This window comes from Dioscorea cayenensis, chromosome 20 (assembly GCF_009730915.1).
Source record: "Dioscorea cayenensis subsp. rotundata cultivar TDr96_F1 chromosome 20, TDr96_F1_v2_PseudoChromosome.rev07_lg8_w22 25.fasta, whole genome shotgun sequence".
In the NCBI taxonomy this organism is placed as follows: Eukaryota; Viridiplantae; Streptophyta; class Magnoliopsida; order Dioscoreales; family Dioscoreaceae; genus Dioscorea; species Dioscorea cayenensis.
Window position 1 is genome coordinate 8,786,343 of NC_052490.1, and position 22,005 is coordinate 8,808,347.

The window sequence follows — 22,005 nt, forward strand, 5'->3', positions numbered from 1 at the left end:
TGAGTTGCTTTTTAAGACATGTTGCCAAAGAAACAGAGTGGGAAACAAAGTAACATGGAGGAGTCCTTGATAAATAAATCTCTTTCATTATCAATACTATGGACAAATCTACATTTCATGCAAGTTGGGTTTTGATTAATTACTTCATGCCAAAGTAATAGATGATTACTTCGTGTTGTCATTAAGAGTAACTATTTTACTATTGTTTGTTACTTGGTGCCCTACTTCATTGGTTTGTCTTTTTGAATCAAGTTACCTTTTTCCTGTGTGATTCTATCCTGCATGTGGTTTCGTATGTGTTCTTTTCTTAATCTTCCTCAATCTTACAATGGTTAACTATCATTTCATTAAGGTCTAGCCCAAGCACAAATTCTTTCCCTTTTGTTGGTGTCATAGTTGTAGCCTATAGCTGCCTCTTTCTCGTTCACTGGGTCGCCATTGTTGTTGCTTACCTACAATCATAAAAGAGTCAAGCTCTTAAACTGAGCTCGAGCCCAGTAGAAGTGCATTCGAGCTGGGCTTGGGCTCGTTTTACTAGTCTTACTCGGATTAGGTCTTTATGTCCAAAATATTTATTTATTCATATAAAAATCAGCGATGAGTAACGTGTTCAAATCCTCTTTGTGGTTTTTTGGGGCATAGTTTTGGGTTTTTCTTTTCTTTTTTAATAGAAGAATTTCAACATCAAATGGGTATCGATCACCATGACAATGTGAAGCTGGGAAAGCAAAGCCCGCCCGGCATTGCACCCTTTGACCACTCCGTTGACGGCTTCTTTGCCACCATGGATTCCATCTCCGCCCTTTGTGGTGAGCCATCGTGTGAGGGCTTCTTGCTTTCCCAAATCGAACGATTTTCCTCCATGATCATGTTTTTGAAGTGAGCTCCTTCTTTCTAACCTTAAAATTATATATATATATATATTTGGCATGACTACTGAAATAGATGTATTATTATGACACTACTAGAGAATGGCGACAGTTCTATTATGAACCAAAAGTTCTGAATTTTTCTTATGAAAGTGAGTCCGGTCAAGTGAGTAATTTCAGTGAGGGGATAACATTGCAACAGTTTTCTTCAGCTTCAGTTTCAGTACCGGAGGTTAGTTTAGTTAAGTGTGATTTTTTGTGTGCTTTCAAGTTTTATGGAGTTCATTTTGGAGTTTGCCATTGGTGAGTTGATGGTGCTTAATATGTGTTTTTTTGTAATGCTATTACAGGTGGAATCTTTACCTCAAAATGTGAGATCTTCTAGTAGGTATGTTGTGCTGTACTAGATTTCGTTTTTTGTTTTATAGTTATATTGTTTATTGTGTTACTTCTTGTTCTTGATACAGATATTCCAACTATTGTTTTTGCAATTTTGATGCTGTCTTTTGTGTCAGCTTTAAGTGGGTAAATGCACATCTAAAGAAGTTTTTTTTTTTGTAAGCAGTGATTTTGTGTTGCATGTTGGTGGATCTGTTTGGGCGTTGGACTGGTGTCCTAGGACAGATGAGAAAACTGAGGGCCAAGCCAATTGCGAGGTAGCTTTAATGTTTACTCCCAAAATTGTGCTTTTATTAGCCCAGGCTCCAAGCATGTATTTCCTTTTCAATTGTGTTTTGTGGTATATTTTTTCGTGTTTGGTTTAGCTAAGAGCCTAAGATGGTGCTTTCTTTACAAGAACTTGACTAATAATGGCATAATAGGAAATTCTGATGACATCAAACACTCTTCTGATAATTTTTGTAACTTTTAGAACAATTTGGTTGATATAACGGTGGCATTTCATTTTGATTCAGTAGGTCTTTTCTGCGCTCAATTCACGATGTGCACCATGATTGAACTAATATGAAATTCTACAAATCATAATAGAAAAAATTTAAATGCAAATATGGTTTCCATTCCATGTAATTATTGTAAGGTTTTGCGATTTTAAGAAAATAAGAGACACCATGCATTTCATGGCCATCTAGCCTATCATTTCTCTGAGTAGTCATATTTGCATTTAAATTGTGGTACCTTTGTGTCACATTTGTAGTTTTTCTAATTTGTGTTACTACATCTAAATTATTTTTCATTGCAAGCTGTGAAAATTAAGCACATTGGCTACATCATATCTGATGTGTTCATATCATTCAAGTGCACTTGTACGCCTCTTCTTACATGTGATCATTTGCGTCCTGTCTTCATCTATTGGGTGAACATTCATTTATTAAAATGTAAGAAGACAAATGCCATCATCTGTTTAAATATTAAAGTAATTTTTGTCACATTCCATTTTTTTATACTTGAGTTGATATAGTTTGGTGATGATTGACCATGCGTATGTGTTGTGACTCTGTCTCCTTTGTATACATTTGCTTCTTTGTCTTCTCTCTTGTTGTATAGCACTCTCACTCTTTGCTTTGTTTATAGTATCTTGCAGTTGCTGCCCATCCTTCTGGCGCTTCATATCACAAGATAGGAGTACCTTTGGTTGGAAGGGGCTTAATTCAGATTTGGTGCCTCACAAGTTTGGACAAGAAAAATGAATTATCTCAAGCGAAGCCTAAAGGAAGAGGGAGACAAAAAATAAACCTAAAACAATCAGAAACAGAACTGTCTCATGAGTTAAACCAAAATGAGTTCTCTGCTACTAGGAGGAAGAGAGGGAGACCTAGAAAGAGACAGGCAGAAGATGATGCTTTGTGTGATTCAGATAACAAGAAAATATTACATTTACCAAAGCCTCGAGGTAGACCTAGAAAAATAGAAAAATTGAGTACAGATGATTTGTCCAGAGGGGAGATTCTTCCTGCTAGGCCTCGAGGAAGACCGAGAAAGCACATGAATCGGGGATTTAATCGTCCAGATAGTGTCAATGGATTAATTTTAGGGAGGTTCATCAGGACACTGGAAAGTGTGGATGGCAGAGAAGCACCTCCATCCACTGATCATGTGAGTTTAAGCACAATGCATTGTGTGTCAGTTTTAAATGTTGATGCAGGAGATGCACCCAAGCGGAGGGAAAGGCCTAGAAGGGAACCATTATCAAGTACAAATAAGTTTCGTCGCGAATCTGTTTTTGAATTACAGGTAGATGCATCTGGTAATGGTGCGCTTACAAGCACAGAGAACTGCATGGCTCCTTCGCACATTGGTTTGGGGAATATTGCTTCACTGTCGGTGACTTCAGGCAATTTAATTGTTGAGAAGGAATCATGTGTGTGCAGTGTAGATGACATTGCAACATGCAGTGTTGAAGTAGACGTAGAGGCGTATGGCAGCAATCTAATTTCTAGCAGAAGTGATTGTTTGCCATGTTTGAATGCTGATTTGCAGCATGTTGCTTTGCCTTTGACAACTTCAGCTGGGTCAATCATTAAAGAGAAGTCATTTGTTTCTGGGTTTCATGGACAACCTAGGGAGTCAACAATTTCAAGTGCAAAAAAGGGTGTTCTGACACCTGGTGTTGATATAGAATCTAATGCGTCTGACAGTAGTCTTACATTAAACTCAAATGAGAGCATGACACCTTTGAATTCTCGTTCTGGGAATGCTACGATGTTTCCAACATCAGGCAATACACATGCTGAAGAGAAATCATTTGTGCCAAGGCCTGGAGGAAGACCTATAGATCAATTTATTCAAAGCACAAGCAAGACCGTTTCAACATCTGGTGCTGACTTCAAGCTATTCAGTAACCTAGAGCTTGCTAATTCAAGAGAAAATTTAATTTCTGGTGATTGTCAAAGTGAATTAATTGTGTCAGACTCATGTGAAGGTGTCACAAATCGAAGGGAAGAAACTATTCCTTGTTCTCATATTCTAGAAAATATTGCTTTGCCTAGGATGGTTCTCTCTAGCTCACAATGGAAAATTTGCATGGGATGTGAAATGGAGGCCTAAAACCTCCACTAAATCTGAAGGCGAACAACATATTGGCTATCTTGCTGTGTTGTTGCAGTGGTTCTATTGAAGTGTATGCCCATTTTCATCTTTCCTTTACTTTCTTCCAGAATTTATATTATGTACTTGTTCACTAGATTCTTGTTAAACATTTAATTTTATTTGTAGATGTACTATAGGTCTAAGTAGCGTCACTACCCTCTTAAATTTTAATGTATCTGGATTGTTTTAGTTTATTAAGTTTACTATGCTGTTTACAAACGCTAAATAATAGTGACAACCTGATCACTTGAAATAATAAATGAAACTGGGTGTCTTAGTTTTAGCTGTGCTTATTGGGTATCAAATAGTGAACCTTCACCCATTTACATAACAGACCAAGTCTGTTAAAGTATTAAAATGTTACTGTTTGAAATTTGCAGCTTATGGTATGTGACTGTTTAGTAGAACAATCTGAATATCTATCTAATCTTGATGTCAATAGATAGACAAGAAAGGCCCACTAATCTGTCTTTTCATCTATGATCAACCAAACCACTAGTTATAGTGGCGACATTTACATTAGCTTGCATTGATGCATGGCTGATGACTGACTTTAAAGCTGTTTAAAATAATTAATAATTAATTTTTTATTTTTACTTTTATCTTTTTTCTTATACCTTAATTTGCCATCTGCCTTTATGCTTTAATTCTGTGCACACTAGGTTTCATTGATGAGATGGTGATTTTTGATTGTCAGTCTTTGCAAATTCATGTCTCTTTCCTGTTTATTGTCAGTATTTTTATGTATTTATCCCTCAAATATAGTGATCTCCAATGTTTATGCATTAGGGAAGTAGAACATTTATTGGAAACTGTAGGTAATAAGATTACTATGAACTGCAGAATGATTGCGTGTTTCATTTTGTACCTTATTTAGACTAGTAGTCTCAAAATGTAGAGTTGCGTTGGCCTCTTGATATTAGCCTTTGTAATATCATATGGTGATCATTTGTGGTATTATTTACTTGCCCCAGTTGCAATCGTTCCTATGATAGTATTTTCATCTTAAATGGGTATGCTCAATTTCAAAGGTCATGATGTTCTTTTCTTTCTTTCTTTTTTTTTTCTCTCTCAACAAACTTGTTTATGTAATTGTCAGTTTATATCACATGCAGGTGGGACGTGCCGCATCCTTCCTTGGTCAGGAGGCTATACATCTCTTCTAGAATTGAAGGTACTGATCCTCGTTTTATTAAACTGGAGCCTGTTTTCAAATGCTCAAAGATCAAATGTGGAGATAGACAATGGTATGATGACTTGGTTTCCCCTTTCCAATAATTTCACTTTTTTGAATTTTCTTTTGCTCATTGGGCAAGAAGTAGGCAATTGAATCCACTCTTGCTGTGAATCTCATTAGACGACAAAACCACTTCATTGTGTTTTGGGTTTTGATTTTTAAGTAGGAATGGATAAAGAGAACTTAGAGATCTTTTGTAGAATTTCCCTTTTATTGCATGTTTACATCTTTTGCTTGTCAATATACCCAACTCCTTAGGATATAGTATGTAGATTCTGTTTTCCATATTTGCTCTATATTTGCACCCTTTATTTTTTCCCCCTTTTTCTACTTGATAGACTTGTAGTTTCATGCCATGGTTCCTGTTTTGTTAATCCTTTTTGTTCTCTTTTCAATATATTGTCCATGTTTTCTTTAGAAAATTATGTTTCGTGAGAGATAATTTTCTGCCGTAGAAATGATTGCTTGGATGCTGACTCAATCTAGAAGCAATCCTCTAACTTTACTGACAGTTTGACAATGACAGAGATAAAGTAATATATACTTAAGTTACCTGCTTGTAGAAATCAAAAATCTTTTTGGACCGTTAAGTCAGAAATTGTATAATGTTGGACATCACAGACGTGCTTCATAGATTTATGTTAAAGCTTAAGCTATAAGGGGTATGAACCAGAAACACAAGTTTGGGCCCTATAATTTTAATTTTTGATTTAACATTTCAAGCTGACCTAGGTTTTAGATTTGGCCTATCCACTTAAAAACCTCTCTTCTTGCAAGGCTTCGTCTGACGCCAGAAACTTGAGGGCCCAAGCGCAAACTTGTTCTGGGAAGGTCTATGTCTGTCAGGCTTATTTGTGGCTGTTTTCTTTAGATGCAAACTGAACCAGCAACTCAAAGTAGATGAGAACCAGAAATTCTTTGATCCATCTGCAAACTGAACCTGATTCCAAAATAGAGACCACAACTGTCATAAAGAGAATATAAGAATTAGGGCTTTTACATAATCCAAAAAACATTATTATCCTTCTAAACTAAACTAGGAAAAACACCTGCTAAGTGATAAACACAAATGTGGGTGCATAAAATAATACTACTCTAATATTGGTGCAGCACGGTCTATTGAATCTGAGCTCATCCGATATCTAAAATAACTTTTGAACTCTTTATAACAAGTGATAACTTATGAAAATAACATTCTTAAGTCCTAAACCTAGGAAGTGTGCTTGGATCTTAGCTTCAATCTTTATTATCATAGATTAATTGCGCATCCTTTTATGGGATAATAGTACTTGAGCACCTAAACCTAGGGAGTGTGCTTTGGGGGCTATGTTAGAGCTAATGTAAGAATGTCATTAAAAGTTGCCTTGATGTCTGCCATTATAGTTTTTCTAAGTTTCTAACTATTTGCAACATGTAATTTCTTAGATTTCCAAATAATTATGAATTCTTAGCCTTTTAAGTATTACATCTTTCCTGTAATTCTGTATATCATATGAATATTATTTCAATAGTTATGTTACTAGTATCTTCTTTTCTGATTCATTGGACTCTACCTTTTTTTCTGACATTCCCCTAACTTTTGGAATGGTCACGTTCAGGTTCTAGTGATTTAATGTTAGCTGGATGCCACGATGGAACAGTAACGATTTGTTTAATCATGTTACTCTACTTCTTTGTGTTTATTCAATTCATGCAAAGAATATGACCATTGAAGCCATCTATTCATTTATGTAGATTGTCAGAGCTGAAGTTTTTTTAATGTTTCAGGTTGCTCTATGGAAGTTCTCTTCTCACTGCCCTTCTCAAGGTATGCTGTAGTATTCTATTTTGGAGTATTTTTCCCAATCTAATGGATACAACTTTTTTGATAAAAAACAATTTGGTTGCCATTTTTGGCTTTTTGCATAAAGGAGAACATAGTTAAATCAACTATATGGTGGAAATTGGGCACTTGCCTGTTGATTTTGAATGATTGTCATTACTCTTCTAAGTATTCTTACTCATGATTTCCATTTTACACTCCTCTACAGAGACAAGGCCTTTGCTCTGTTTCACTGCTGATGACGGTCCCATAAGATCTCTTGCTTGGGCGCCAGAAGAAAGGTGATGGTTTTTAAAATATTTTGGTCTTTATAGCTCCTGTCCTTGAAGGTTTGTGATTGGAATATGTTGACTTTGTAGTGCATTTGATAGAAAAGATTTCAGTGTGGATGGTTGAAAGTATGTTATTCGGTCTGGCTTTTGCTTTTCATCCTTATTTGTCTGCTGATTAGAATAGACCCAGCTTACGTGTTCTGATGTGCTTTGACTTGATTGTTTCAATAAATGAGCTATATTTGGTAATAGTATAGGAATTTCTTCTAAATAATAAATGACTTTATAAGTTTTTCTTCATAAATTATGCTAAGAAGGCATTGCACATATGAGGCATTGATAGTAAGGGAATTATACCTCTAGTCACATTGTTAGAAGGCAATTCAAAAGATCTTTAATGGTCTTATTTAAAGGATATCTTTAATGATCTGTTTTGCCTCATCATCCTATTCAATTTTGAATGTTGTAGAATATGTAGTTCTTTCACTGCATTAAATTTTTTGTTTTTTATTTTTCTGATGGAGGACATAGTTAGAAATGAACATTTTGTATGCTTAGTTTCTTTCTTATTGATATATGGCTTATTTATTGATTGTGTGCAATTCAGTGATCCTGAGAGCTCAAATCTAGTAGTAACCACCGGACCAGAAGGCCTCAAGTTTTGGGATGTACGGTGTGTATATTTACTTATCTCAATTCATTTTAGGGAAGAATCCGTTTTGTCTTGTTTATATTCAATTACGTGGTATTCCTGTTGCACATATAAATTGCATTATAAACATCATGCATTTAGCTAGTATTCATGCATTTTTCCTAGTTTTTATGGTCATTTCCCTTTCTCCTTGTACAATCTACTTCTTCTAGTTGTTTTCATTGTAGGAAGCTGGAATTGGTGAGAAACACGGAGGCGGGAAGAAAACACGACCCTACCGTGAGTGCGAGAAGTACACGTGGTCCATAAAGTAACTGGGGCCCAGCCTTTATCTTTTGGCTATAAAGAGGACCATAAAGGGGCTCTAAAGAGGGGGGGAAAGATCAGGAAAAGGGGCTGGCGGCTGGAGAGGGAAGAAGGAAGATCTGAAGACCTGGAGAGGGTTGAAGAAGGAAGGAGAGCTGGAAATTGAAGATCAAATCTTGTAGACATCATAGGGAGTTCTCTCAGCTTGTTGTGTTGCTTTCTGCAGACTTTCTTCTCTTTCTATCTTTTTCTTTGTAACTAAGATGATGTGTGAGTAGAACTTTTTCTTAGGTTTGGGATTAACCCAAGGTGTTTTTTGTGTATGATGTGTTGACACTTTTTGTATGGATCTTTTTATGCTTAATGGTAGATTTCTTGAGTTGATTTCTGATTCGTGTCAAAGCTTGTGATTGTGAAAGCATTGCTTGCTATCTTAGAGATCTAGGTTAGCGAAAGGATAACCTAGGGTCTTGGAACCTCATTAATCATCCCGAACTTGCTTTGAAGGCGGTTCTTGAGGGCTCATTGCTTAATCACTGTTTTTTTATTCAGGGTTTTGAGAAGGGTTTATCTACCACGAAAGTAGGGAGGTAACCTTGATCAAGCCTAACTTGTTATCTCTTGAAGAGAGTGACAAGTAGCTTAGGATTAATGCCCTTCAGAGATCTGCCCCAAATCTAGTTTAGATCCGAGCACATCATTCATGTTATACCTTGTGGTGAGTTCCCAACCTAAGTCTATTTTTAATCGAAGAAAGATCCACGACCACGTGTCCCTTGACACTGATTGTGTTTTCATTCCTTGTTTCTTGTTGTTCTTAATTCTCACCTTTTTTTAATTGTCTAGATAATCTCTTGTTGCAATAGGTTGGTAATTACACTTGGTCCTCGTGGGATCGATACTTATTTACTACTTGGCAAAACCGTGCGCTTGCGGTTGTGCAACAAGTTCTTGGCGCCGTTGCCGGGGACTATAGTGTGATATTAATTGAATTGCAACCTGGTTAGACTAGGCATTTTATTCTCTGTTTTTTCCCAATTAGTCCAATTCACTTAACTTGTTTTTATTTCTTTGCGAGGTTAATTCTCATTCTATGCAAAAGAAATAGAAGTCTTCAAAGTCTGTTAGAACCCGGATCAAGAATTTGAGAGGGATTTTTCGACTTCAATATCAAAGGAAAGCTAAGCTTAAAGAGTCCTCACAAGCATCAAACATGGAGGATAATAGTAAAAACTTTGAAGGAATTTGCAGCCCCGAGTGCTCAAGGATTGCATTCCGACATTGCAATGCCACCGGTTAAAAGCAAACAATTTTTCAGTGCTGACCCGAGCACTCATGTCATTAATTCAGCAGAATCAGTTTGGAGGTTCACCAGTAGAAGATCCACACCTCCATCTCTCTGTTTTTCTCGAATACTGCGACACTGTTAAGCTCAATGGAGTCCCACAGAATGCAGTTAGACTCAGACTTTTTCCATTCTCTTTACGGGACAAGGCTCGAGCTTGGTTACATTCACTACCTGAAGGCTCTATCAAAACATGGGATCAATTGCTCCAAGTTTTTCTTTCTAAGTATTTCCCGCCAAGCAAAACAGCTCAGTTGCGGAACCAAATCACTGGTTTTTATCAAAAGGATGGTGAATCACTGTATGAAGCTTGGGATAGATTCAAGGAACTTATGAGACTATGCCCACACCATGGCTTGGAGAAATGGCTGGTTGTGCAAACATTCTACAGTGGATTAAACTATAACTCTCGCATTTCAGTTGATGCTGCATCAGGAGGAGCTTTGATGAACAAAAAAGTGGATGATGCCTATAATTTAATTGAAGACATGGCTCTCAACCATTGCCAATGGGCAAGTGAAAGAAGCACCACTCCAAAACCTGCAGGAAGACATGAGGTGGAGACCTTAAACTTAATTGCAGCCAAGGTGGATGCTTTAACTCAAAAATTTGACAAACTGAATGCTCCAAGTGCCGCCAATGCTACATGTGAAATCTGTGGTTCCACAGGACATCTAGCTGTAAACTGTCAACTGATCGCATCCCCCTCTTCAGAACCATCAGTGGAGCAAATGAACTATCTCAATTTCAGTCAAAGACCCGTCAATGATCCATTCTCCAACACCTACAACCCTGGTTGGCGAAATCATCCTAATCTTTCCTACAAGAGCAATCAACCTCACTTTGATCAAAACCACAGCTCTAATGTCCCTAGACAGCCACCAGGATTCCAGCAGAGAATTTCCAATCCACAACCTGTGCAGAAATCAAATTTGGAGGCTTTGCTAGAGAATTTTGTTGTAACACAAGCCAAGCAAAATGAAGAGTTTAAGCAACAAGGTCAAGTCATGAATGAAGCAATTCGGCAGCTTACTTCTAAGGTTGATTCCTTGGCTACCCACAACAAAATGCTGGAAAATCAGATTGCTCAACAAGCTAGTTCTTCATCCAGACCCCCAGGGATGTTTCCAGGAAAACCAGAAATTAATCCAAGTGAGCATTGCAAAGCTATAACTCTAAGGAGTGGAAAACAATTGGAAGATCCCAAGTCAAAACAAGCTGAAAATGAAAACATTGGGGTGAATCCAGGTGAAAAGAAATGATACACAACGACAAGCGGCTGAACACAACGATGGAGATGCGAGAAAAAAAGTTGATGAAACACCGAGGGTATATACCTCCAAAACCTTACGTGCCACCAGTGCCATTTCCACAAAGGTTAGCCAAGGCCAAGTTGGACAAGCAATTTGGAAAGTTTTTTTAGAAGTTCTTAAGAAGTTATACATCAACGTTCCTTTCACAGAAGCTTTGCAACAAATGCCATCATATCACGAAGTTTTTGAAGGATATTTTTGTCTAAGAAAAGAAGATTAGAGGAGTATGAAACGAGTGGCATTAACGGAGGATGCGATTGCATTAATCCAAAACAAATTGCCTCCAAAAGCCGAAGGAGCCCGAGCGACTTCTCGATTCCATGTGAAATTGGGGCAGCAAGCTTTGAGAAAGCTCTATGTGATCTAGGTGCAAGTGTAAGCTTGATGCCTTTGTCAGTGTGCAAGAAACTAGACATGGGAGAGTTAAAGCCGACAACAATTTCCTTGCAACTCGCGGATCGATCCGTCAAACATCCAATAGGTATTCTTGAAGACATCCCAATCAAGGTCGGTAAGTTCTTTGTACCCGCTGACTTTGTGGTGTTAGAAATGGAGGAAGACACTCAAATTCCAATCATTCTGGGGAGACCCTTCTTGGCAACTGCAGGGGCACTTATTGATGTTAAAAATGGCAAGCTTTCTTTAACTGTTGGTGAAGAAAAAGTAGAATTTGATTTGGCTAACTCTGTTAAACACTCTTTTGTTGAAAGTTCATGTTGTAGGGTTGATCTACTTGAACAAGCTATCAAAGAAGAGTTGCCAAAACACATTTCCAAAGACCCTGTCCAGTTGTGTTTGGTACAAGATGAGCAGAAAGATAATGAAGATGGTGAGAATGAGAAATATGCACAGCTACTGCAGTCTAAGAAATTTCTGCAACACCAGCAGCTCATAACTGAAATTTTGGAACCAGTTTCCACAGTACACAACCCAGAAGACTGTAAAGCTCCAAAGGTAGAACTAAAACCTCTCCCATCCACTCTCAGGTATGAATTTCTTGGACCTAATTCCACATATCCTGTGATTATTAATCTTTGGACCTAAGCGGGCGGAATCGAAAAAAACTTCTCAATGAGCTTAAATTGCACCAAAAAGCCATAGGATACACAATAGATGACTTAAAAGGAATACAACCATCAATTTGCATGCACAGAATTCTACTTGAACCTGATTTTAAACCTTCTATTGAGCACCAAAGAAGACTAAACCCCAATATGAAGGAAGTTGTTAGGAAAGAGGTGCTTAAATTGCTTGATGCCGGTGTGATTTACCCAATTTCCGATAGTGAGTGGGTCAGCCCTGTGCAAGTAGTTCCCAAAAAAGGAGGCATGACTGTTTTGAAAAATGAAAATGATGAATTAATCCCAACTAGAACTATCACGGGTTGGAGGATGTGCATAGATTATAGGAAATTGAACAAAGAAACAAGGAAAGACCACTACCCACTCCCTTTTATAGATCAAATGCTAGAAAGGTTAGCTAAACACTCTCATTTTTGTTACTTAGATGGATTTTTCTCGGTTTTTACCAAATTCCTATCCATCCTAGTGACCAACACAAGACCACATTCACTTGCCCTTACGGCACTTTTTGCCTATAGGAGGATGCCATTTGGTCTTTGTAATGCTCCCGCCACCTTTTCAGCGTTGCATGACGACAATTTTTTTCAGATTTTTATTGAAAACATCATGGAGATTTTTTATGGATGACTTTTTCGATGTATGGCACAACCTTTGATGAATGTTTAGCTAACTTGTCTAAGGTGCTATACAGGTGCCAAGAGATGAACCTCATCCTTAACTGGGAGAAGTGCCATTTCATGGTACAGGACGGTATCGTGCTGGGACATGTGGTGTCCGAACGTGGCATTGAAGTAGACAAAGCGAAGGTGGAAGTCATAGAGAGGATGCAGCCACCTACAACAGTTAAAGCAGTCCGTAGTTTCCTAGGACATGCAGGATTCTATCGGCGCTTTATAAAGGATTTCTCCAAAATTGCAAAACCCTTAACTAATTTGTTAGCTAATGATGTTCCTTTTGATTTTAATCATGACTGTTTGAATGCGTTCTGCAGGTTGAAAAAGGCATTAACCACCGCACCAATAATTCAGCCACCTGATTGGGAGTTGCCCTTTGAAATCATGTGCGACGCGAGCGACTACGCTGTAGGAGCTGTGCTTGGCCAGCGGAAGGAAAAGAGATTGAATGCAATCTACTATACAAGCAAAGCGTTAGATGAAGCCCAAGTCAACTATGCCACAACAGAAAAAGAACTCCTGGCGGTTGTGTTTGCTTTTGACAAATTCAGGTCCTACCTCGTTGGCTCCAAAGTGATAGTATACACAGATCATGCTGCGATCAAATATCTCCTAAGCAAAAAGGATGCAAAGCCAAGGCTAATTAGGTGGATTCTCCTCCTTCAAGAATTCGATCTTGAGATTCGTGATAAGAAAGGTGCAGAAAATGTGGTAGCCGACCACCTCTCAAGATTGCATCAAGTTGTGGAAAAGAATGGAGAGAATGAGCTAGCTATTAACGATGCATTTCCTGGTGAACAGTTGCTGAGGATCTCCACAATTGACACTCCATGGTATGCAGATTTTGTGAACTACCTAGTTTGTGGAATTCTGCCACCAGACTTGAAATTCCAGCAGAAGAAAAAGTTCTTTTCAGACTTGAGATACTATTTTTGTGATGAACCATTTCTTTATAAACGATGTGCTGATGGAATACTTCGAAGGTGTATCCCTGAAGATGAAGCGAGAAAAAAAGTCTTGTTCCATTGTCACTCTTCATCTTATGGTGGTCATCATGAGCTCTTCAAAAAGCTGCGACCAAAATACTTCAAAAGCTGGGTTTTTATTGGCCTACACTTTTTCAAAGACACGAGGAGATTTGTGCTTGCTTGTGATCGTTGTCAAAGAGCAGGGAAACATTTCAAGAAGGCATGAAATGCCTCTTAATTACATCCTTGAAGTGGAAATCTTTGGCGTTTGCGGAATAGATTACATGGGGGCCGTTTCCATCTTCATGCAACAACGAGATATATTCTTGTGGGTCGTGGATTACGTTTCCAAAATGGGTTGAAGCTGTTCCATCCCCAACAAAGCGATGCCCGGACTGTAATTAAGCTCTTCAAAGCGGGTAATTTTTTTCCAAGATTCGGAGTTCCTAGAGTCGTCATAAGTGATGGAGGATCACACTTCATAGAAAGACAATTTGAAAGCCTCCTTAGAAAATATGGGGTAACACATAAGATCGCCACACCGTACCACCCTCAAACAAGTGGGCAGGCTGAAATTTCAAATAGGGAGATCAAAAACATACTTGAGAAAACGGTTTCAACAACAAGAAAAGGATTGGTCATCTGAAACTTGATGATGCCTTATGGGCATATAGAGCGACTTACAAGACCCCAATTGGCATGACACCATTTCGTTTAATTTATGGCAAGGCTTGTCATTTGCCAGTTGAATTGGAACACAAGGCATTTTGGGCAGTTAAAGCTCTTAATTTTGATATGAAGACAGTAGGAGATAAGAGGAAGCTTCAATTACAAGAGCTGGAAGAATTGAGATTGGATGCCTATGAAAATTCAAAGATGTATAAGGAAAAGAACCAAGCGTGGCATGACAAGCGATTTTTTTCGCAGAGAATTTCGAGAAGGGATTTGGTCCCGCTTTTTTTAATTCACGACTCAAGATTTTTCCGGGGAAATTAAGATCAAGATGGTCAGGACCTTTTGTAGTGACCAAGGTCTTCCCGTATGGCGCTATTGAGGTTCACAGTGCAACAACAGGCACTTTCAAGGTTAATGGGCAAAAGGCGAAGCATTACATTGTTGGAGAACCTATTGAGAAAGGGAGAACTTATGTTCTCTCTAACTCCTCCCATCATTGAATAAATGAATAAAAAGGGGTCGTGCTCGTGACCTTAAACAAGCTCCTGTTTTTCCTTTTGATTGTCAGTCTTTGTTTTAATTTTTCTGGTTATGTTACAAATTCTCAATTATATTAGCTGATTTAAGTTCAACTGTTTTCTGCAGGTTCAGAGTTGTCCCAGAGCTCTTTTTCGACTCATTTGATGTTCAATTATACTGGACTAGATCACCAGCAGCCAATGCAGACTCGTCTGGGTCACCTTGTATGAAACACAACCGAGTGCGTCGGGGAACACAGGTGTGGATCGTACGCGGACTGGGAGAATCCAGAAACAGTTTTCCCTCCAAATTTCCAGTCTTCTGCTCCCAATCCCAATGTCCACTCCCACTTTCCACCCATCCCCATCACTTTTTCGCTCGCCCCAAGACTGACCTAAACACTACCTATGCCTTCCCCCAATGATCTTCTTGTCCTTGGCTTTACTCCACATTGCCTTTTTCCTACTACCAAGACACTCTCATAACTCTCCCATCCCATCAACTATCCATCATCCCATCTCATCATCCCATCTCCGAGCATTCACATATTTTAACACAACCCCTCCCCCACTTTTTCTCTCAAAGATCAAACCATCAACCTAAAAACTCCATTACTAACTCCATAACCAACCCCCCCCATTCTCACCGGCCTTTTTAACAATCTCACCCTGAGTTCCGCCGGCAGCACTTTCATCATGCAGACCAGGGAGAACCCGGGCGCTGCATTGCTGCAGACCTGACTTTTGAGGACCAGCCCCCATGAACCTTCTCCGTGAGCCACCCCCAACATTGAACAGTCGCTAACGCTTCCACTCAACACATCATATTCAAGGATGCTTTCCAAAGGAATAGGTACCGAGTTCTTTTCTAAAGCGGAAAATCATCCTAACCAGGTATGTTGATGACAATCTTCTCCGCACCTTGGGTATCCTTGATGATGTATATTGGATGGTAGGCAACCTAGGGTGGACCGCATTTGTCAACATGAGATTCCCCCACTTATGAACGCCTCACCCTAGAGTTCTTAAGCTCGGGTTGATGTCCATGTCTGTCACGGTCCGGTAGTAGCGAAGGTGAAATCACATTTAGACTCCTCAACCAGGATTTTAAGCTTAATTTGGCTCAATTTAACCACATTTTTGGTCTTCCAACTGGTGGTGACCGCAGGACACCTAAAGACTTTGATGCCACTGACTTTTGGCACACCCTCACCAATGAACCCAAATATGAACCCTCAACTGCTAGGGCAACCAGTCTTAGGAATCCATGTTTCCGCTACATTCATCGTATTATGGCCCTCACATTGTTTGGTCGTGGTGAGTGTGAGGCCATTGTTAGGCAGTCCGAGCTCATGTTTCTCTGGGCAATGCTCCACAACACCCCTTTAGACACTGGTTCCCACTTGGCTCGTCAATTTGCTAAAGTAGGCAAGGCTTCCTCAGGAGACATTGTCCTTGGTGGTCTTATTACTCCTATTGCCTTTGCTTTTCATTGTGACCTGTCTCCGTTTCAGAGTATTCCAGGCAATATTCGGTTGGACATGGAAGCTTGCATTGCTATGAAGATGATCGTCAAAGAAGCTGATGTCCACTACCTCATTCTCAAAGGGACACCACGTTATCCTCTTCCCGACCACGAGCGGACCCAACGTCCCACCGCCCGCGACAAGCGGGGATTTCTGGCTCGAACCCTCATGCACCACAACATGCTAGAAATCCCCTGCGGAACAAGCTCCACAACCCCATGGCGATTCCACAGACTGCAGACTATCTCCCACGCATCATGAGCGCCCTTGACTCCATTCTTCTGTGAACAACAAGCACGCTGGCCAATCTTAAACCGGCTCGATGAGCAAACTAATTCAATCTACGAATGGCTAGTCGAGCAAGGCCACTTTCCTCCTCCACGAGTGATCGCAGTGGGTTCTCTACTCCCCATTTGCTTACTTTTTAATTAATTTCTTAACATTGAGGACAATGCTTGAAGTAGGCTTGGGGAGTTAGTTTAATAGTTGCATTGCATCTTTTCATGCATCCCTTCATGCACTTGCATTTGCATATTTATCTTGAGTTGATTTCACTTGTCATCGAAATCCTATGATGAATTGTGTAGCGTGACACAAAAAGGCCATGGAATAGATTTTTCTTATCTAATAGTGATTGAATTGCGACTTGCATTTGCATGAGTCTAACTTTGCTAATCTTATTGCTTATGATCTTGCATTTTTAATTTAGTATATACATTTTGCAATGGATTCTTCTTGAGATTTTGTGATCCCATAGCATTCTCTTTGCCTAAGTTAAGTTCTCAAATAAGAGGGAAATGATATAGGTGATGTTTTGAATTCGACTGAGCGAAAAAAAGAGAGAGGTCTATGGCGAGCACTCCTCTGTTTTTCATGGGCTATTTGCTATCGAGACATGAGTGCGTCTATGTAGGATTGTAACATGTAGAAGGGTGGCTCTTGTGCCTAACCCGGATGTGCACCCTTCGGAATTGATCAATCGCATCCTATGTTAGTCGGACAAAGAATTGAGGATCAATGAATGGTTAAAGAAATCCTATTGATCCCTCTAATAAGCAACTTGGCATGGATTGTGTAAGGGAGTTCTATGAAGTCTCTAAGACTCATTGCATCTATATATCCTATCTTAAATTTCAGGACCATTTGCATGTGAGGTGAATCAAGTTCTTTTGTGATGCTCGTGTACAGTCTATCCTATGGGACAAGCTGAATTACTCCATGACCTTTATGAACTCTATTCATAAGTTATGCTTGTGTCCTGTGCTAGATAATGTCATCATTTGAATTCTGTTAACTTCCCTTGTCATGTTGTCTAAATTGTAACATTGCTTGAGGGCAAGCAAAATTCAGGCTTGGGGGAATTTGTTGCACATATAAATTGCATTATAAACATCATGCATTTAGCTAGTATTCATGCATTTTTCCTAGTTTTTATGGTCATTTCCCTTTCTCCTTGTACAATCTACTTCTTCTAGTTGTTTTCATTGTAGGAAGCTGGAATTGGCTGAGAAACCTGGAGACTGGGAAGAAACACAGCCTACCTGTGGTCTGCGAGAAGTACCTGTGGTCCATAAAGTAACTGGGGCCCAGCCTTTATCTTTTGGCTATAAAGAGGACCATAAAGGGGCTCTAAAGAAGGGGGGAAAGATCAGGAAAAGGGGCTGGCGGCTGGAGAGGGAAGAAGGAAGATCTGAAGACCTGGAGAGGGTTGAAGAAGGAAGGAGAGCTCGAAATTGAAGATCAAATCTTGTAGACATCATAGGGAGTTCTCTCAGCTTGTTGTGTTGCTTTCTGCAGACTTTCTTCTCTTTCTATCTTTTTCTTTGTAACTAAGATGATGTGTGAGTAGAACTTTTCTTAGGTTTGGGATTAACCCAAGGTGTTTTGTGTATGATGTGTTGACACTTTTGTATGGATCTTTTATGCTTAATGGTAGATTTCTTGAGTTGATTTCTGATTTGTGTCAAAGCTTGTGATTGTGAAAGCATTGCTTGCTATCTTAGAGATCTAGGTTAACTGAAAGGATAACCTAGGTCTTGGAACCTCATTAATCATCCTGAACTTGCTGAAAGGCAGTTCTTGAGGGCTCATTGCTTAATCAACTGTTTTTTTATTCAGGGTTTTGAGAAGGGTTTATCTACCACAAAAGTAGGAGGTAACCTTGATCAAGCCCTAACTTGTTATCTCTTGAAAGAGAGTGACAAGTAGCTTAGGATTAATGCCCTTCAAGAGATCCGCCTCAAATCTAGTTTAGATCCAGAGACATCATTCATGTTATACCTTGTGGTGAGTTCCCAACCTAAGTCTATTTTTAATCGAAGAAAGATCCATGACCACGTGTCCCTTCACCCTCGATTGTGTTTCATTCCTTGTTTCTTGTTGTTCTTAATTCTCACCTTTTTTTAATTGTCTAGATAATCTCTTGTTGCAATAGGTTGGTAATTACACTTGGTCCTCGTGGGATCGATACTTATTTACTACTTGGCAAAACCGTGCGCTTGCGGTTGTGCAACAATTCCTTTGTGGGATATAGCTATAGTTTATCTGGAAACCATGAGTCCTGTATGTATCATATGCTATTAAATGAATTCTGCTGTGGTCATGGTGGCATTTTTTTTGTCCTAATTAGCAATTTTCCTTCTTGTTCTCATTGACATTTATCCTTGATATTCAGTTTTTTATTGTTATCTTAACTTGGTTGTCATTGAAATCATATTTCTGTTTTACTGTTTATGTGAATTATGCTAGACACAAAAACTGAATGTACTTTGTTGCAGTGATCCACATCGTCCTTTGTGGGAGCCTTACCCTGTGCAGAGAGCCATATTGAGTTTGGAATGGATGAAAGACCCCTGGTAAGATATATGGCAACCTACTTTGTGAAGCCTTTTTCGCGCTTCATTAAGGAATACCTATTTCAATGAAAAAAATGAACCACCGGAAATCAGACATTTTTTTCTAGTCTTTCTTGTTACTATGATAAGATATTTCAAGCTGAATATTGATGTTGGAGTTTAAACATTGGTAAGATCCTTCTTGCTAGAAGAGGATCTTTTAAGCAATCTTCACTGGCAGAGGATGACTTTTTTTTTTTTAAATTCTGGGAAAGGCTGCTGATATTTGTTTCTAGGGCAAGAAGAATTAGTAATCATTTGGAACCTCTGAGTACATGTCCATACACAGCAGTGTTGTTGCCCCGGTGCATTTAATGGATTTTATTTCTTGCTTGCTTATGGGTTTCTGGCTGCTTTATGCTTCTGCTTTTTTGTTGTTAGCATGGGCCTGTTAAATGCAAATTTTAATCTCTGAATCACTTGTCGTTAGGATTTTAAAGACTAAAAGTTGTAACTTGACCAAAGTTTTAAAATAAATCCAATATCATGGCTGAAAATCATCATAGAAGCATGATCTTCACTGTTGGGCCAATTTTTAACAACTTACAAATATCTCCCTAAAGAGTTTCCCTGGGGTTGGTCAGGTGGCATGGGGGTACCCTAGTTCATTGAGTGTCTACCATGGAATGTCTTAACATAAATAAAACTAGCCTAAGATAATATCTTTAATCGGTGAGAAATATCCTATATCCTAGTTAGGCCTCTCCTGTGTTGAGTCAGTCTTTTTGAATTTAAATTAATCATAATGCTCTAAGATTTAGTTATATCTTCATTGTTGAAACTTTCTTTCTGGTGCACTGCATCACTTTCTAGGTGTGTTATTATCTCACTCGATGATGGCACGTTGAGGACCTTCAGCTTGTGGGATTTGGCAAATGATGGTCCAGTGATTGGAAAACCTTCTGATGGCATGAAGCAGCCTGCATGGCATAGTTACTTTTGTTCATCATTTGCCCTTTGGAGCATCCAAGTGTCACGTTCAACAGGTACCTTTGATGCTTATAGGTTTTAATTGTTCCATGTTTATTTAGCAATTTTTATGTGTATTATATTACAACATACAAGAGGGGTATTTTATATAAAAATTGAAAAACTCTGCCCCTATCTCCGCCCGGCAACAACTCTACTTTGACCCTAAGGAATAGATTGTCCTAAAGTATCTATACCTTTGGTGCTTATTCGTTTCTATATGCTGTCCTGGCACTTTCACGCTGTCATCGTCTTCTTGGAAAGTCAACATTTAACAAGTCAATGATGCTCACTTTGTACTTCATTTATAGGTCTAGCTGCTTATTGCGGCGCAGAGGGTTCCACGTATTATTTTAAGGTGATTCACTGTTCTCATGTTTGCATTGAGGGGGAACATACCCCATTTAGAAAATGTAAGAAACCTCTGATTTATATGTCTAAAGGATTTTCTGTTAACAGCTTACAGTTAATTCTCTGAAGGATCCTCGGAATCGTCTCCCACACATTTTATGTGGTTCACTTTCAAAAGATGGTGAAACAGTGAAGATAAGCACCCCATTGCTCAACACTCCATCTCTAGTGACAAAGCACATGAGCACCTGCACAGTGACCTCCCAAGCTCTTATTCCCTATACTGCAGCTGCAAATCATGCTACTGGACCAAAAGACTTAAAATCTTCACTTCCAGGTTTGTGTCAAATCTCACACGGGATATGCAAATCCTGACTGCCAAACTTCTCTGAGTACTTATCAGCTATATTGTATTGACAGATGATTGGATATTTGTTTCAGGAAATAGGATCTTCTTTTTTCCTGAGATGAAGAAGCCAAAATCAAAGCTGAAAAATGTAGAGGATATATCAAAACAGTTAGTTCAGAGGAGTGAACATGGATGTAGAGAAGCAGAATCAGAGTTTTTGGATTTTCCTTCCAAAATTTTGGCTATGCACAGAGTAAGATGGAACATGAACAAAGGAAGTGAGAGATGGCTTTGCTATGGTGGCGCTGCTGGTGTTGTACGCTGTCAGGAAATTTCTTGAGTAAAACCAGCAACAACATTAATGGTATTATAGCATGCGGCTTCCTGCTAGACGACTGGATCTATTGCGCAAAGTCCCTCTTTCTTCCCTTGTGCAAAATGTAATATTATAGTGTAACCACTGGTGTATTTATAATGTTTAATGCAGTATATAAGATAAACAGTAATTCTTCTTGAGTTATTCTCTTTGTGAGGCCCATGTACTTTTTCTGTATTTTGGGGTTCCAGTAATTTTCTAGGTAGCTATTACTTTGCAGAACGTTCAAGCCATTCAATTTGTTATTTAAAGAGCATGATGATCTCTTTTCTTCAGGTGACCTCTTTTATGAATTTTGTAAATTTTAGGCGGTTTTTCTTTTTTAGACTGAATAAGATCAATGGTAAATTTTTTTTGGGCATTGTTTTGCAGCAAAGATGAAGAATAGACCCTTTTTTCCCAAAATAATGACGAACTAGTGGAAGAGTTAGGGATGATTTTTTTTTTTTTTAAATATGAGACTTTATTTTCAAAAGTAACTAAACCCAACTTTATTCTCTTCTTTGATCTTTCCTATGTTAATAACTTAATACTGATTTTTCCAGGTGCACAAATTTTGTCATAGATAGAATTCTAACTAGCATGTGATATTAACATCATCATTAATAATAACAAGAATAGCAGTATTAATAATAATACTAGTAATAAATAATATAAACACATATATCTAAAGGAGTTGTATAATACTACTATTTTTTGAGACTTTCACGGAATTTTTTTTTTATTTTTATTTAAAAATTTTCCTATTGCATTTAAGGGGTT

General features: G+C 38.6%; 2 protein-coding genes and 1 non-coding gene across 3 annotated transcripts; 2 read left to right on the top strand and 1 right to left on the bottom strand.

The window, feature by feature from the left end:
- The first annotated feature begins 674 nt into the window (after positions 1–674).
- LOC120251298 lies at positions 675–6,089 on the top strand. Its single transcript, XM_039259855.1, has 10 exons — positions 675–879; positions 969–1,101; positions 1,220–1,257; positions 1,435–1,525; positions 2,400–3,818; positions 4,295–4,300; positions 4,577–4,593; positions 5,030–5,174; positions 5,884–5,982; positions 6,039–6,089. The coding sequence occupies exons 1-10, from the start codon at positions 689–691 to the stop codon at positions 6,087–6,089; spliced, it is 2,190 nt and encodes a 729-aa protein (XP_039115789.1). The 5' UTR covers positions 675–688.
- Positions 6,090–6,728: 639 nt separating this feature from the next.
- LOC120251637 lies at positions 6,729–21,387 on the top strand. Its single transcript, XM_039260231.1, has 9 exons — positions 6,729–6,790; positions 6,919–6,958; positions 7,182–7,254; positions 7,853–7,918; positions 19,082–19,159; positions 20,012–20,184; positions 20,479–20,525; positions 20,627–20,855; positions 20,960–21,387. Exons 1-9 carry the CDS (start codon positions 6,764–6,766, stop codon positions 21,205–21,207), a joined length of 981 nt encoding a protein of 326 aa, XP_039116165.1. The 5' UTR covers positions 6,729–6,763; the 3' UTR covers positions 21,208–21,387.
- Positions 9,795–9,906, bottom strand: LOC120252366. The gene has a single exon (XR_005533901.1). It is a non-coding gene; the product is annotated as a small nucleolar RNA R71 (small nucleolar RNA).
- Positions 21,388–22,005: the final 618 nt, after the last annotated feature.

Coding starts and splice junctions, on each gene's coding strand:
- LOC120251298 (XM_039259855.1), top strand. CDS start 689: ATGGGTATCGATCACCATGACAATGTGAAGCTGGGAAAGCAAAGCCCG. Junction 1,102..1,219: donor CTTCAGTTTCAGTACCGGAG/GTTAGTTTAGTT, acceptor ATGCTATTACAG/GTGGAATCTTTACCTCAAAA. Junction 1,258..1,434: donor AATGTGAGATCTTCTAGTAG/GTATGTTGTGCT, acceptor TTTTGTAAGCAG/TGATTTTGTGTTGCATGTTG.
- LOC120251637 (XM_039260231.1), top strand. CDS start 6,764: ATGTTAGCTGGATGCCACGATGGAACA. Junction 6,959..7,181: donor TTCTCACTGCCCTTCTCAAG/GTATGCTGTAGT, acceptor ACTCCTCTACAG/AGACAAGGCCTTTGCTCTGT. Junction 19,160..20,011: donor GAATGGATGAAAGACCCCTG/GTAAGATATATG, acceptor ATCACTTTCTAG/GTGTGTTATTATCTCACTCG.